This window comes from Pteropus vampyrus, unplaced genomic scaffold (genome assembly GCF_000151845.1).
Source record: "Pteropus vampyrus isolate Shadow unplaced genomic scaffold, Pvam_2.0 Scaffold89, whole genome shotgun sequence".
NCBI lineage: Eukaryota > Metazoa > Chordata > Mammalia > Chiroptera > Pteropodidae > Pteropus > Pteropus vampyrus.
Window position 1 is genome coordinate 5,399,434 of NW_011888870.1, and position 16,710 is coordinate 5,416,143.

The 16,710-nt window shown below is 39.9% G+C and overlaps 1 protein-coding gene, 1 long non-coding RNA gene and 1 pseudogene across 2 annotated transcripts in view; 1 reads left to right on the forward strand and 2 right to left on the reverse strand.

Moving 5' to 3' along the window:
* Positions 1-294: 294 nt before the first annotated feature.
* On the reverse strand, positions 295-10,025 carry GSTO1 (glutathione S-transferase omega 1). Its single transcript, XM_011363780.2, has 6 exons — positions 9,840-10,025; positions 9,507-9,615; positions 5,886-6,108; positions 4,122-4,220; positions 2,221-2,327; positions 295-516 (listed from the first exon to the last, which is right to left on the reverse strand). Exons 1-6 carry the CDS (start codon positions 9,871-9,873, stop codon positions 363-365), a joined length of 726 nt encoding a protein of 241 aa, XP_011362082.1. The 5' UTR covers positions 9,874-10,025; the 3' UTR covers positions 295-362.
* Positions 8,997-9,115, forward strand: LOC111742238 (annotated as a pseudogene).
* A 5,265-nt stretch (positions 10,026-15,290) lies between the features above and the next one.
* LOC111742231 overlaps positions 15,291-16,710 on the reverse strand; it is a 2,179-nt gene continuing 759 nt past the window's right edge. Inside the window, exons 2-3 of the long non-coding RNA XR_002781235.1 lie at positions 15,599-15,680; positions 15,291-15,346 (exon numbers count right to left, since the gene is read on the reverse strand). This is a non-coding gene — a long non-coding RNA (uncharacterized LOC111742231). The remainder of the gene's footprint in view (positions 15,347-15,598; positions 15,681-16,710) is intronic.

The window sequence follows — 16,710 nt, forward strand, 5'->3', positions numbered from 1 at the left end:
GAGGAATTGAAAGTTTCTCAACTCAGAACTCCAAAGACAAACTTGAAAAGGCATCTCATGACAACAGGGTATCCACTTGGAAATGTCCTGTAGGCAGTTAGAAATCTAGGTTGAAGTCTAGATCTCACTAGAGATAATTTAGAGGTTTTCAGCATAAACTGATAGAACCCTGAGAGTCATTTGAGCATCCTGAGCAGGAAATATGTTTACATTTCTGCAGAGTCATTTGAGGAAACTCCACAGGCCTCGATGTCAACTCAGAGAAGGTGATCAATGAGACATGAGAGTACTTGGTAAAATGAAAGCAGATTATTATTTATTTTAGTGAAGGAAAATATCTCCATTGCTGACTCCTGCTCCCATCAGAGCCCGTAGTCACAGGCCTCTACGCTATTCTGCAAGTAGAGATCTAAGTAACCTCGAAAGGTCTTCGCATCAGTGAGGAGGGCTGATACTGTGGGATCTTCCCTCATGGCTGCCATCCAGAGCTTAAGTTTTGGAGTGTGGTCTACACACCTGTGAGAGATGGAAAGAATGAAAATGTAAGCTAGACTAAATTGGAAGGTATTGCAAAATCGCCTATATATCATCATTATCACTGCAGTTTCATTTTGTTCACTAATCTTAAAGTAGTTCTTTGAAAATATTTCTTTAAAATGCATGTAATCATAGAATACAGACATGCCTCACTTTATTGTGCTTTGCAGAATACCGTGTTTTTTACAAATTGAAGGTTTATGGCAACCCTATATTGAGCAAATCTGCCGGTGCCATTTTCCCAAGAGCATTTGTTCACTTCATGTCTCTGGGTCACATTTTGGTAATTCTCAGAATAGTTCAAACTTCTTCATTATTATTATATTTGTTATGGTGATCTGTGATTACTGTTCTTTGATATTACCCTCTATCAGCCAAGATTATGACTCCTGAAGGCTGAGATGATGGTTAGGGTTTTTTAGCAATAAAGTATTTTTTAATTAAGGTATATACATTGCTTTTTTAGACTTAATGCCATTACACACTTAACAAACTACAGTATAATATAAACACCTTTTATATGCACTGGGAAACCAAAAAATTTCTGTGACTCACTTTATTGCAATATTTGCTTCATTGCTGTGGTCTGGAACCGAACCTGCAATATCTCTGAGGTATGCCTGTATTAGATTTGGAAAATATTGTAGAGGTCTTTGTTTTATGGAACAGGAATCTTAAGAGTGAAGTGACTTGCTCAGTTAGCATAAGAACCTTTCCAAAGTGAAAGCCTGATAACTTTTTTAAATGAGAACATGAAAGACAACCCATCTATGATTAGATTGTGACTATAAAATGAAGGGATTAAGAAGTACAAATTGCTAGCTATAAAAACAGTCACAGGAATGTAAACTACAGCATAAGGAATATAGCCAGTAATATTATAATAACTACATATGGTGTCAGATGAGTACTAGACTTAGCTTAGTAATCACTTCATAAGTTAAATAAATGTCTAATCACTATATTGTACACCAGAAATTAATATAAAATTGTATCTCAACTGTAATTGAAAAATTTATAAAAGAAATAGAGATCAAACTGATGGTTACCACAAGGGAGGGAGTGACAAAGGTAAAGGGGAATATAGTCAATAATAATGTGATTAGTTTGCCTGATGAAAGATAATTACTAGACTTATTGTGGTGATCACATAGTTAGGTATAGAAATGTTGAATCATTATATTGTATACCTGAAACATATATAGTGTTGTATACCAATTATACTTATATTTTTAAAAATTTTTAATAAATGAAAATGTTTTCAAAGAATAATAAAAAAGTAGCCCTGAATAGCCCTAAGCTTTAAGTGGGAGTAACCCAAGGGGGCTGCCAAACTTTAAAAAACAGTATGGGAATCTTACTGGTAAATGGGAGGTAGCATTGGTCAATCCTGCGTGACAGCCTCGTAGAAATGTACATCCTTTTATGGATATTTAACCAGGAGGGAGGGAATAAATTTCTTTTAAAATCATGTTACTACATGTCACAGAACTATCCCCACCCCCAGATGGGGAGGAGGGGTGAGTGTAGGTATATGACATGCTCAAGTCTTTCCTCCTGTCTGCTTGTTCCCATTCATACTAGTTGTATGAAATATTTTAATTTTTGTTCCAAAAAAGGTCAACATATACTGTTCCAATTATCATCATCCTAAATCATGCACAAAATATTCAAATGTCTTACTCGCTTAACTCCAGTGCTTCCAGACGTTCAAACCAGGGCCAGATGAGGTAATCAATCATGGAAAGTGAATTGCCACCAAAGAAGGTTGTTTTCTTATTGGTCAGAACCTGAATATTAAACAGCATAAGAGTACTTCTTATTGTGCATCTCGTAAGACTCATCATCAGAGATGATGCAGGTGAGTTAAATAGAGTGAGGTGAGAGCCACAGCATTTACCCAGACATATCCAAGTTGGCTTTTTGTCTATTTGATCACATTAAGCTTTAGAATCTGTTTAAAATGAAGCAAAACAATCAACAAAATAAACTGCAAGGTGGAGAAACATAAAATAAGTTACAGAGTACAAGATCTTTGTAATATAACAAAGGACTGGTATTCAGAATATAAAAAGAACTCCTGGGAATCAACAGAAAAAAAGGCTAACACCTATCAGAAAATTGAGCAAGACGTACACTTCACAAAAAGGATGTCCAAATGACTAATAACCATTTGAAAGGTGCTCAACTACATTAGTTATCAGGGAAATGCAAATTAGAACTCAATGTAATACCACGAACATCTATTAGAATGTCTAAAATGAACAAGACAAAGTGGGCAAGGGTATGGAACCACTGCTGATAGGAATGTAAATTTTTACAACCATGTTTTAACAGTATCTACTAAAGCTGAGTGCATGCATACTCTATAACCCAGTAATTCTACTTGGAAATGTGAACTTACATTCACCGAAAGATATGTGTAATAATGTTCACTGCAGCATTACTTGTAATAGCCCTAAAACAAAAATGTTTACTGTCAATCAGGAGTGAAAAGGATTTTAAAAATGTGGTACAGTCATATGTCAGAATACTATACAAAGAATAGTAATGAATGACACACAACATAGATGAACTTCACAAACCTAATACTGTAATTGAAGAAGCCAGACCCCAAAGATTGCATATTACATGACTCCATTTGTATAAAATACAAAAAATAGCCAAAACGAATATTCCGTTTCTTACATGGGTGCTGGTTCCTTGACTATGTTCACTTTATAAAAATTCATTAAGGTATACTCTTAGGCTTTCAGTACTTCTCTGCATATGATGCTTCAATTAAAAAATTTACTTAAAATATACTGGAAATAACTGATTAAACAGATGCCAAATAAAATTATTTGAAAACCAAGCACAAATAATATGTTTCTGAAATTTAAGAAGGTATATTGGAATTATGGTTTTGTCAAGGGGGGAACTGAGAATATTATCTGGTTAATCAACACAAAACCAACTTACCCTTTATAAAACGTCTATCATTTTTCTCAGGGCCCATATAACATTCTGCATTATAGACTGATTGTTTAAATCTACCTATTTGGAATGTCTCAAAGGCAAGAGGAAGACTCAATCTAAAGGCCCAAATGGCAGCTCTCCACCAAAGGAGGTGAAACACAGCTCAGCTTTGCCAAGTGTAAGATTCATGGCAAACTCTTCTTGGCGGAAAAAGTTTATTATATAATACTTAGTGGAAAAAAGAACAGAATGGTATCTATGCTCTGATGACAGTTATGTTAATCTTTTTTTTAATGCATGGACACAGGTTGGAAACAAGCATGAAAACAAACAGGTGACATATTGTAAAAATGTTGGTGAATTTCCTTTTTTCCTTGTTATTTTAATGTCAGTCCAACAAAACATTTTAAAAGCAAGCCCATGACAAAATGTTTTTAGGTGTTTTGGTTTATATCTTAAACACAACAGCTTATGGCAATCTGTTATAAACTAAAATTTCTTATTTGGTATTATTGCTAATAAAATGATTTGGAAAATGGGAATATGAAGAAAAGAGTAGAAGGAAGAAGAGGATAGATATAGTATATCATTTACTCTGATAAAAGCTAGGTGGAGTGATTGATTACCTCCTCAAGCTTGCTGAATTCTTTGCGAAGTTCTTCTTTTATGCCAGAGCAGTCTTCCTTATTTTTATTTCTAATATAGCTTCCTCCCAAAGATGGTACCTAGACAGAGAATAATTTAATTTATTGGTGGGAAGCTAATTGTACCGGCCTCATAAATGCACAATAGAACCCCCATAATCCCAGTGTCAGTGTTCTAGAAACTTCAAGGACACACCAGTTTGTGTGTTCACAGAGGTCATATTCTGATCTTAGAAACAAATTTTGTGGCCTAACATGCTGTACTGCTCAGGATTTTATAAGTTGCAAATAACAGAACTCACTTGGGCAAGTTTGAGCCAAAAATATCTTGAGAGAATACTGTCTCATTGAATTATTGAGAAGCTGAACAAACAGGCATGGAACTAAGCTGGAACATTCCAAAATCATGCTCAGACTGGCCTGATGAAAAGCACCCACTGCTGCCAGTGAGCTGAAACTAGAGGTTACAGTTTGTACCACTGCCAGAAACTGGACTCTGAAGTAATTAATGCCACCAGCACCAAAACTGTTTCTACTCTAGAATTTAATCTTGCAACCACCATGGCTCCTGAAAGCCAGAAGCTCTGCCACCAGCCACTCTCACTCACAGAACCAGTGCCCCGCCCACCCCCCCAAGCCTATTTTCTCACATGGCTTATTTCTGAATTGAACTCTATCATGTATATACCTGACAGGAGAGCCTCAGACCTTATGTTTAAGGCCTTGGCCCCAGCTGCAAAACGGAGCTGAGGAAGAGAATTTTTCTGATTTCTACCTTAAGAAAGACGTGAGAAGACTGATGAAAGGGGACTGACTACCTGAAGACCTCACAGGTGTAATGCCACATGCTTTAATGCTGTAGTGGTTTGTATATTTTAATACTTCAGTCTTTGGTATCATCTCATTGCAAAAGACAGAAGTCTACTCATCCTAGTTTAAACAGGCACTCATAAAATTACAGGAGAATTCCCTGAAATCCCATCAATGTCAGTACAGCTTGCCTTCACTGGAGCTACTGCCAACACAAAGTAAACATTGGCCAAAACAAGAACACAAAGTATCTACTGTGTGTTGGACTCTGCTCTTGGTTTTTTATCTTAATTGGGTTTTATCTATGAGGCGGGAACAATTATACTCATTTTACCAATGATTAGTTGAGGCACGGAGATAAAGCAGTAAGTAACTTGCTAAGAGTCACACAACTTAGAAGTGGCAGAGCTAGTCGTAAGCCTAGGCAATGAGCCAACAGTAATAGAAACACTGCCTTCACTCTCACGAGTTGCTCACAGCCCTGGTGCAACACACCAGGTAAGAAGGCAAGCGGTCACCGACAGGGAAACGTCAGTCCATGATGGAACAGAGTTGGGCATGCAGCCCGTCTGGACAAGTTTCTAGAAGGCAGCAATATCTGAGCAGATAGATGAAAAAGGATTTGGAGATGACCAGGCAAAGTGAGAAGGGGAAGAGTCTTCCAGCAAGAGTTGATAAGGTGACAAGTTTGGGAAAACTGAAAACATTCATTATGGCTGTAATATAAAAATGTCAGTAGAAAAGTGAAAAGGAGTAACTTTAGAGAGGTAAACAGAAACTGATCAAGAAAGGGCTTGAAGGACACATCAGAACTGACAAGACTATAATCCTGTTTTGTCTTCCTTTCCCAAATTACTGAACCATTAATGACAGCACTGCTGTCACTTAAAAAAGCAAAGATTTTTCAAATGGGAGCTGAATTTCTCATATACACACCTTTGAAAATAACTCAAAGGACATCTTTTGGCATGCTTTCTCATAAGGGTCTTCTGGCAACAGCTTCTTCCCTGGATATGCTTCATCCAGGTACTCACAAATGATGGCAGAGTCACAGACCAGTTGACCCTTACTGTTTTCCAGAACTGGCACCAGACCAAAGGGATTCTTCTTAAAGAACCACTCAGGCTTATTTTTCAGGTTAATGTTGATGATTTCATGCCTGAAAGGCACAACGAAGAGAGTGAAACATTTTTTGTACTTCTGAATAAATCCTCTTAGGTCCTACCACCCACTTAGCTATCAGACCCCAAGTTTAGGAGCCAACTCAGCCTTGATTCCTTCCTCCTGCCCCCTCTCTTCGAGTCAAATGCATCAGCAAGACCTGTCAGCTAGACCTCCAAATCATATTCTAACTTTACTCACTTCTCACCTTTACCACTGCTATCTCGTCCAAAATATCATCTGCCACCTGGACCCCTACAATATTCCCCCAGTGGCCTCTCTGCTTCCACTGTGGCCTCACTACAGTCCATTCTCCATACATAGCCAGGTGGAGCTTTGAGAAAAGACAATTAGATCAGACCACCCTCCTGCTTCCTCATAGCAAAGAGAATAAACTCTAAACCACTTTCTTTGACATGCAAGGCATATTTGATCTTGTCCCTGCTTACCTGTCATACTTGTTTCCTACGGACTTTCCCTCTAATCATTATGATCTGGCCACAGTGGCCTTTTTTATATTCCTTGAATTTGCCAAACATGTTCTCATCTTAGAGCATTTGCACTTACTGGTTCTCTGCCTTCTCTGCCTGTCTTCTCAGGTCTAACATGCTCAGAGGCCCTTCCTGACCATCTGTTCTGAAGCAGCTGAGAGCCTCCATTCCATGATCATCTTGTTTACTTTCCTCATTGAACTCATCTGTATCTGAAATTACTTTGATCACCTATTTACATGTCTATTATGACAGCTCCCTAGAATGTAAGCTCCATTAAAGCAGGAATCTTATGTGTCTCATTTATATTAATAAACACATAAAAGCAAATTATAGAGTTAAATGCTTTGAATAAAATAAAAATATTTTCAAATAGGAACTCAGTAAATATTCGTCGAATAAATGAATAAATAAGTGGAAATGCTTCACGATTGTCAATAAGATACTCTATTTTTGACTAAGAGGTATCTTAATTGTAAATTATATGAGGCAACAAATTGAATTATGTCCACTACCACTATATGAAAATCAACATGATAAAATTTAATTCCTTTTGCTAATTTGAATAGAAAGTTCCTTGCTTTTTACAAGGATATTAAGGAATAATAATAATAATAATAATAATAATAATAATAATAAATCCACCCATAAAATAAGCTTTCAGATTAAATCTCCATGCCTTGATATTTTTTTTCAAATGTTGCATGGTAAATCATAAAAAGTCAACCCAAAAGGAAGCAAACAGGAGAAGCCTGGGGCTATGTTCAGACTGTAATTAGATCTAATTTGTACCTTGCCTGAGAGATTTTAGAGGAAATAAGAGAAAGGAAAGTTTCACATAACTGCTAAAGCCAAGTCCACATAATTGCCAAAACTGGATAACTGCTCAATAAAATAGATTACTCAAAAATAACATACACCAAAACTTTGTTTCCTATTTTTCTATCTATTGCAGTAGCTAGAAAAGCATTTACTTTGAGGATTTAAATAAGTAATCCCCCATGGAAACAAACGTGTGTGTGTGTGTGTGTGTGTGTGTGTGTGTGTGTGTGTGTGTGTAGTAGAAGCTTCATGTGCTGAGAGAATACTAGACCCTCAGATAAAAGCCAATGCAAGAAAAATGAGGCCCCCTGCCAAGGAATTATCAGTATTTCTGAAACTTTATACTATGAAAACAAAAGGTAGATCCCAGGCTTTTGTGATAAAGAAGGTTCTCAGAATACATGTGCGTTTGGTGGTAACCTGGCATTGTGAGCCAACAAGTCAACACATCTGCCACAAGTTGAACGATGCACCTTTAGAGAAAACCATGCTTTGCTAGGTTATATCGTGTGGTAAAATCTAGTACCTCTTTGATGAAAGTCTCCTGGGACTCAAAACTGATCCATGAATGTAGCAGACCACTGTCGTTTGCACTACCTGACAGCCGTGACCACTCTCCACGCCCCATACACACACTATAATGGCAAAATCATTTCAGTTTTCCTTTGGAAAACTGTCCCAGTAAGGAAGGTTGTTTCTGACCAAGAGTTGCAGAGAGGCACAGAACCCAGGACTTTGTGTCCCAAATCCAGCTGTGTCTTGCTCTTGGACTTTTCACTTACATGAGCCCAAGATAAGTCGTCAATCCGATTTGAATTGGTTTTCTTTTACTTGTAATAAAAGAATTTTAATATAGCAAATATTACAGTATTTGGATAAAATACAGTGTTTTGGATAAATGTTACTAAATATTGAGTATTTCGCTGTGTTCAGAATTGATTTCATCCAAATAAGATGCCAATCTTAACGAAGTGATGGCTAATCCTAAAAATTTTCTTTCTCTAGAATACAGCTTACGTTTCTTTTAGGAAAAAGAATTGCCTAATTCATCCCATAGAAGACTAAAATTCACTTATAAACCTTAAGCACATAGATGGAAAATTTAAGAATGGGGGCTATGTTTTAAACTTCCACACCACAGATTCCAAAGGGAGGTGGTTCCAATGAATGAATACTTGGCATTGCCAGGAAAAAGACAAGTGACTACTGCATAATTCTTGTGGCCAACCCATATGCCAATAACCATGATAGTGTCAATTAGGCTTCATAAAGGACCGAATTTTTAGGCACAGACACTTTATTTGACTCAACCAACAACCCAACCTATAGGAACATGTGTGTATAGTTAACTCAGCACTCTACCAGGAAGATGAAGGTCTGGACTCTGTACGAGGATTAATTATTGACTATTCGATAAGGGAACGGAATAACAGCAGTTATATAAAGCGAACATAGAGAAGTGGAGTGAAAGTGAAGGAGCATGGCCGTGGTCCCATAGTGTAGCAGTTAGCACATCTGCTTTACACGCATAAAGTCCTGGGTTCAGGCCCCAGTAGAGTCACCACAGTCCATGGTCTACGGCCATGCCACCCTGAACGAGCCCCATCCCGTCTGATCTCGGAAGCTAAGCAGGGTCGGGCCTGGTTAGAACTTGGATGGGAGACCACCTAGGAAGACCAGGTGCTATAGGCATAAATAATAATAAATAATAATTTTAAAAAAGAAGAAAGAAAGAAAGTGAAAGGGCAGTGGACGAAGAATCAGCGATCTACCATAGCTAAAAGGGCGGCTTACTGCCTGTCACTAACTTTACTGGCGCCCCAGTTTTTCTAATCCATAAAATGTTATTTAAATGGGGTGTCCTAGACTGCTGGAGTCTGTGGCAGTCCCTCCATCCCGCTCCACAGAGAGAGAGTCTGTAACTTGCTATGCTCCCGGAAAAGGCTGAGAATAGTAATTTATTTTGCAGTAAAGGAAGCTCCGGGGTACCCATCCGACATTCCTCCACCCCACCCGACCTCCAGGCGCCCGTAGCTGCAGGTTCCCGGCGGGCTAAGGTAGCGGCCTCTGCCTCGGTCCTCACCGGATTCCCTTGGCCTTCAGGACAAGGCGCGTTCTCTGGGCGAAGGGGCAGAACCTCATGCTATAGAGGCGGATCAGGCCCTCCGGGACCGGTCCTGGGGGCGCACTCCCTGTCGAGGAGAAGCGAAGGCGGTGATGGCCCGGAGAGCCGCGGGGACCCTCAGCCTCCCGCCACCCCCAGGCCGGCCGTGGAGAGGTCCCGCGTGTTGCAGCCCAACCCTGTTCCCTGAGGTAGGGGGCCCTCCCGGAGTCTCGGCTCCGGAGCAGCCGCACCGGGACCCGCGGCCGGGGGTCGCCGAGATTAACCCCACCGCTCGCGGCGGGCAAGCCTCACCTTTCCCCAGGCTCCTGGCTGATGCTCCGGACATCGTGGCGAAGCGCAGTCTGATCTCGCTTCCGCGTTTGCAGGCGATTCAGCAAGTAGGTCGTCCCTTTCTTCCCTCCCTTCCTTTCTCACAAGTGCGAACCAGGGGTGGGGGCCAACTCCGCCTGTGCCGGGTTCCTATGACCTCTCTGTGCTCCCGCAGCGCAAGGTCATAGGAACCCAGGTGGACAGCCTGGACCGCCGCGCGCAGCCTCCGCAACTCCAAAGCCTCGCGGGAAATCGCCGCCGAGACGCCCACCTGTCGCTCGCCTTCCTGGTTTTGTGGGGATCGCCCTTAAACCCCTGCAGCTGGTGGTTGTGCCAAAGCGTATCGTGCTGGCCGAGAGATGCGTCCACGACGAGATGCACAAAAGAAACCCTCAGGGCCATTGCCTGACCACTAACGATTGTGGTCTCCCGTCAGCCCTCCACGCGGGTCCGCTCCTGACCCTGATCTCCATATTTCCGGCCCCCACTGGGAAGCGCGCTCGAGGCGCTCTCACGTGGCACGGATCTGATGGTAGGTAGCTCTCTTTCTTCTCCAAGGCATCCCTAACTTCAGGGCCTGTGGCCTGGGCCCAGGGCTGGCTCACCATTCCAGAACGTACTCTCCAAAGGGTCCTGTCTGTGGCGCAGGGACAGGTTGCCCATCCATCTGGACAGACTTTTCCTTTTTCTGTCAGTACTAGCTTAATATAACTACTGGGAAGGCCACTGCCCCTACTGTCACCCATAGAACACATCCTTTAAATTTCAACACAAAGTAAACGAATTGGGTATTCTAACCTCAGATGGTTCTGCTTTCAAAAATCTATTAAACATTTGGATTTCGAAGCTCTGGTAGGGGCACAGGCTCAGAGTCAGTCAGGTAGACTGAGTAAATTTAGTCCCATGGGTCTTTGAAAAATATCTGGCCATAGCGTCTGCTCAAACAGCCCCTCTTAGGGGTTAGGAAAGAGAGGTTCCAGGGCACATGGTACGGATATGACGAAAGCTAGTCAATGTTTTGCTTATCTGTCTAGATTTGAAAGCTGGTGACTCCTGTGCCATTTATTTGCAGGGGCAGGGGGTCTGTTTTTTATTTTGATTAGCGCTATTATGAGAGAGGTGGAGAGTAAGGTAATAAGCATACTGGATCTTCCAGCCTTCCTGCCTGGGTTTGAACCTGACTCCAGCCCTGTATTAGTTTCCCAGAGTTAGAGTAACAAAGTACCACAAACTGAGTGGCTTAAACAACAGAAATCTATTCTCACCATTCTGGAAGCTAGAAGTCCGAGATCAAGGTGTCAATGGGGTTGGTTCTTTCCGAAGAATGTGAGAATCTGTTTGGTGCCCCTCCTCTAGCTTCCCGTGGTTTGCTGGCAATCTTTGGCATTCTTTCCAGCATAGAAGCATCACTCTATCCCTGCCTTCTTCTTCAAATGGCATCCTTCCTTGTGTGCATGTCTGTTTCCAAATTTACCCTCTTTATAAGGACACCAGTCACATTGGATTGGGGTGGGGGGCATCCACCCTAATCCAGTATGACCTCATTTTAATTGGAGTAATTACAACTACAATGAACCTATTTCCAAATAAGTCACATTTTGAGGTACCGGGGATTAGAGCTTCAATATATGAACTTAAAAATTTGTAATTCAACATATGAATTTATTATGAAACCATATCAATTATAGTAACCGCTTAAGAATCCTATGAATGTGGGAAAGTTCTATGTCTCAGTTCCCTCATCTTTAAAATGGGGCAGAAAAACCTAATGTCTCTTTTACAGAGTTCGAAGAATTAAATTAGTAAATATATAGAAAGCACTTAGAACAGTTCTTGACACAGAATAAGTATTAACTAATTGTTTGTCATTGAAAATACTAAGTGAAAAAAATAGACCATAGTTTTGCTAAAACATGGATCTTGTTTAACTCTTTTTTAGAAAATTAACTTTTTACGAGGTCTTTTAGCACATTAATGACATCGTGGAAATTAACCCTGTAAATTTAAACTTGGCCAGGAAAAACCTCTGACTGACCAAACTAAAAGTTTCAGATCAAGGTATTATTTGAGAACTTTTACTTGAAATGGCTGGTTCTCTAATTAGTATGACTAGTATAACATTTTGTTGTAATCATTTGAAAGATCTAATATATTAATAAAGTAAACAATTAATTCATCAAAGAAATAAATTGAGAAGAAAATATGCATTCCAGGAAACTACTAGACTGTAGCGTTGCTCTGTATTATAGTGGGTCATCTCCAAGCCCTTTGGGGTTATGTGCCTAGCATGTGAATATCTGGATACACACTGCTGTTAGCCACAGGGGAAAACACAGTATTTCGCATTTTTGCATCTGTAATTGTCAATAATTAACCTGAGTGGGCTAACCTCAACTGATTCTGCTGGTTAAAGATCAAGTCTTAAAAGATCCTAGGGATAAGACATACCTTCTAGGTACTGTCTCTCTAAGCTATACATTTCTTCACTTTTGAACACCTCTGAAAATGGGGCTATGTCTTAAAATCACTAGGCTGGGTGCAGTCCCGACATCTGACATAGATGTTATTGTTTGTGCTTAAATTTGCAGAGTGGATGTCAGTGGCTTGGAAGAGGATCCCAGAGATAGTAAGAGAGTATTCTTGCTGCGTATTAAATGAAATGCTCTTATTGGCACAGAGGACAATGCTGGGGCGGAGGATGTTGGGGAAATGAATGCTTATGACTGATTTGAATCGTTATTCAAAAGAGCTGTATTCTAAAAATGAAGAAGCTGTAGTAACATCTTAGCTTATGTCACTTATATTTTCTTTTTTATACTTGCACAAGAGTAATATAGGATAAAAATATATTTCTAAATAAGTTTGAGTTCTTTTGTGATAAACATCTAAGTTTAAAAGAGTTCTTTCAATAAGTATAAAATAAAAATTCTGGGTGATGAGAAAGAATTCTATTGTAATTTTATTGGTAGATTTTCCCCCTTATCATTTTATCTTAGATTTGATGAAATACACTATGTCTCCCTCATAAATACCTCCAAAGTACTTATTGACCTTTTTAAAGGGAAAAATGCATTTTATTTAATGATCAAGTATAAAAATACAAATACACACACAGATATCTGAAACATTATTTATTTTTACCATGTGAGATGCATGGTGAAATTTTGTTTCATGTTCTTTCATTTTAAAAACAGATCATACCACTAATATGTTCCAATTCATAATTGTTTTAGAATATAAATTTGTGTCACTCATGCTAATTAATAATTTAAGGGAACTTGAGAATGTTCTTCTTAGAATTAGCCCACAATAGTATTCTGTGTACCCAGAAAAAAAAATTTAGCATAGCCTTGTAACCAGGTAGCCAGCCTGAAGGTGATGCATGCAGTCAGTGTGCATGTAAATCACCTTCATTCCAGGGCTCAACAGAAGAGGGAAATAACTTGCAACTATGTAACAGGACCATGTGTCTGTATTGCATATTTTATATAAAGTTCTATTCATATACATTATTTCATTTGATCCTCATAACAACCCTATGAAGATAAGCAGGGAAAATACTATCACATTCACTTTACGGATGATGAATTTAAATTTCAGAAAGGTTCAGTGACTTTTCCAGTTATCACCCACCCAGTAAGAAGCAGAGACAGAAGAAGAACATGAACTTTTAGGTTCAGGGGTCTTTTCTGTAAACCTCTTAGCCTCTGAGAGTATAATCTGAACCCAGATATTTTCACCACTTCATTCTCATTTTCTTGTGGACTCAAGCTTTTGTCATAAAATACAATGAAACACCAGATTATAAACTTGTCAGTCCAGGTTTCTACCAGTAAAAACTTATGGCCACAGGACATATATTTTTTTTGGAAATCACTGTTTCTTTGTTTCTAGTCTAAGGGAACACAAGTAATATGAAAGACCCATAAAGTAAAGGAAATTGAAGGCAAGTCAAATGAAAGGATATAAAGTGAAATATACTGATGGATTTTAGAGCTTTTAAGTTTTAACTTTTGGGAGAAGTTTCAATGGAGAGTCTAATGCAGATGAGACTTGAAGCTTTTGAAGAGGATTTTAAATCTTGTTGAAGTTATTCAAACTCAAATCTTAAATGTGTAATGATAAACAATGGTCTTCAAAAACTTGGTACTTAATCCTCTCCTAAAGTGCTATTTTAAGTGATATTTGTCCACAATGAAAATTGATTCCTATATTTATAATGTATTTTATCATTCTTATAAACTGCTTCCCCTTTCATCAGCTCCTACGAAGTTTTCCTCCTACATTATTTAATCTTTCACTAAGTACATAGATTGTCAAACATGTGACATGGTGCCACCAACAGAGAGTCACAAGAGGTGCCCCTGCCATGGGCGTCATGCTTTAGAGGTCCCATCCATCTGTCTTGGGGGATACAGTGCTTAGCATTCCCCTAGCATGACTGCAAGCTTAGAGATCTACCATTGTGACTAGTCCCTTTCCTGCCCCAGAGGAATGCTTCTCCACTTTTTTCCCAGGCCCCTGAAACAAAAGACTTACTGTGTTTGAACAGTGTGAGGTTTGTGTGTTGTACCCCTGTCCAGCCCAAAATGCAAATAGTGTCGAGCCTGAGAAACCCTGCTTTAGTTCCCTTTGTTAGGGCCATAAAATCAACTCCTAACAGATCCTATTTCTATACTCCCTACTGCCCTACCCAAGTGATAATCTTCCTGCAGACAGAATAATCTTTTAAAAACATAAATCTGATCATGTTATTCCCCTGTTTAAGACCATGTAATGTCTTTCCATGGCTCTTAGGATAAATACCAGAATTCTCAACTTGGCCTTTACCTGGCCCTTGGCTCCTTTTCCAGCCTTATCTTCAGTATTTTCTACTCATCTTCCTCTGCTCCAATCATACTGCCCTTCCCAGTTCATCCAATCTGTTGTCCTGCCTTAATACCTTTCCGAAAACTGACCTCTGCCCATTCCCCACACACCCTAACAATCACGCCTCATCTTTTGACCCTCAGCGAAAACAGCACATATGCACAGAATCCATCTTTTTTTAAATTAAGTTTATTGGGGTAACATCGGTTAATACAATTATATAATTTTCAGGTGTACATTATGACATCTGTATATTCTATTGTTTTTACCACCCAAAGTCCAGTTTCCTTCAGCTATCATATATTTGATCCCCCTTTATCCACTTCACCCTCCTCGTACCTCCCTATATTTGACCCCCTTTAACCATCTACCTACCCCTTCCTCCCCCACACCCTAACTTCTGGTGACCACTAGTCTATAGTTCATGTCCATGAGTCTCTGTTTGTTTGTCTTGACCATTTGTTGCCTTTAGGTTTATATCCCACATATAAGTGATATCATGTGATTTTCAACTTTTTCTGTCTGGCTTATTTCACTTAGCATGATTATCTCGAGGTCCATCCATGTTGTCATGAATGGCAGTATTTCATCTCTTCTTATTGAGAGAGGAGAGGGGGCATCTGAAAAAAATGCAAAGGAAAGGGCCTGCAGAAATAACCGACTCAGCCGGTTAAAACTGCTCTCTTCCCCCATTCTGCCCAGTGCTCTCCAGCTAACATGTTTTCCCAGAGCTACCTCCCCCACCTCTAGGATTCTCCAGCCCATATCTGTTGATTTATAGCTTGCTATCCAACTAATGTTCTTATCTCTGTAGCTGTGTAGGAATAACAAGACTGTGTAAAACTGCTTGTTATGTTACAATTAGAGCTCACCTTTGGATAGGAATCCACTGAGCAGGTCCTGTCTCTATTCAAGAATCCTATAATGGTGCTGATAACACCAAGGTCGTGGGTTCTACAAAACAAACGACCTGTAAGACAACCTGGTCTGGAAATTTCTCCCCCCTTGCAGCCCCCCATCCAAAGCTCTCCCTCCCATCGTGAGTCATGAAGCACACGTGAAACCTCAGACAAAGGAATCACGCGCCCCTTGCATGGACACTGCAAGGGTATATAAGCTGTAAGAAATCTAACCAAAGAAAGATCGTGCTTTGGGTCTGTTGAATGCCCCATGCTGTCCACTGGCATTAAATTCTCCTTCCTCTAATAAAGTTGTCTGAGCGTCTAATTTCCTCCCTCGGGTGTCGCTTCCTGCAACATTATGGCTGAGTAATAGTCCATTGTATATATGTACCACAGCTTCTTTAGCCAATCATCTATTGTAGGACACTTCGGTTGTTTCTATGTCCTGGCCACTGTACATAGCAGCATAGAATAATACTGCTATGTACATTGGTGTGCAAATATTTTTCGGATATGGGTTTTCAAGTCTTTGGGGTAAATACCCAGTAGAGGGATTGCTGGATCATATGGTAGGTCAATTCTTAGTTTTTTTGAGGAACCTCCATACTGTTTTCCATAGTGGCTGTACCAATTTGCAGTCTCATCAGCAGTGTATGAGGGTTCCTATTCACACAGAATCCATCTTTGACACTGCCCATCCAACTAGGTGAGGGCCCCAACATAAGCTCTCATAATATATCACGTTCCTTTTCTTCTTAATTCAATCTATATTTGTGGAATAAAGTGGATGTCTACCTCCACCACCACCACCACCACCACCACCTGTCACTAGGTTCCAAGAAGAAAGGAATTTTATCTGTTTTGCTCATTATTTTGTTCCAAGTGACTAGCGCAATGCAAAGGAGATAGTAAATATTTGTGAATGAAATGGAGAGAGTGTGGCAGGATGGGAAGAAGGGACCTGAAGAAGGAGGGAAAGGAAAAGGAGAGGACTGAAGGGGAAGAGAAGGAAAGGGAGAGATGACAAGGGCGGGTACGAGAGGGAAGGGAAGAAGCAAGAACAAGCTGCTGACCTTTTGATC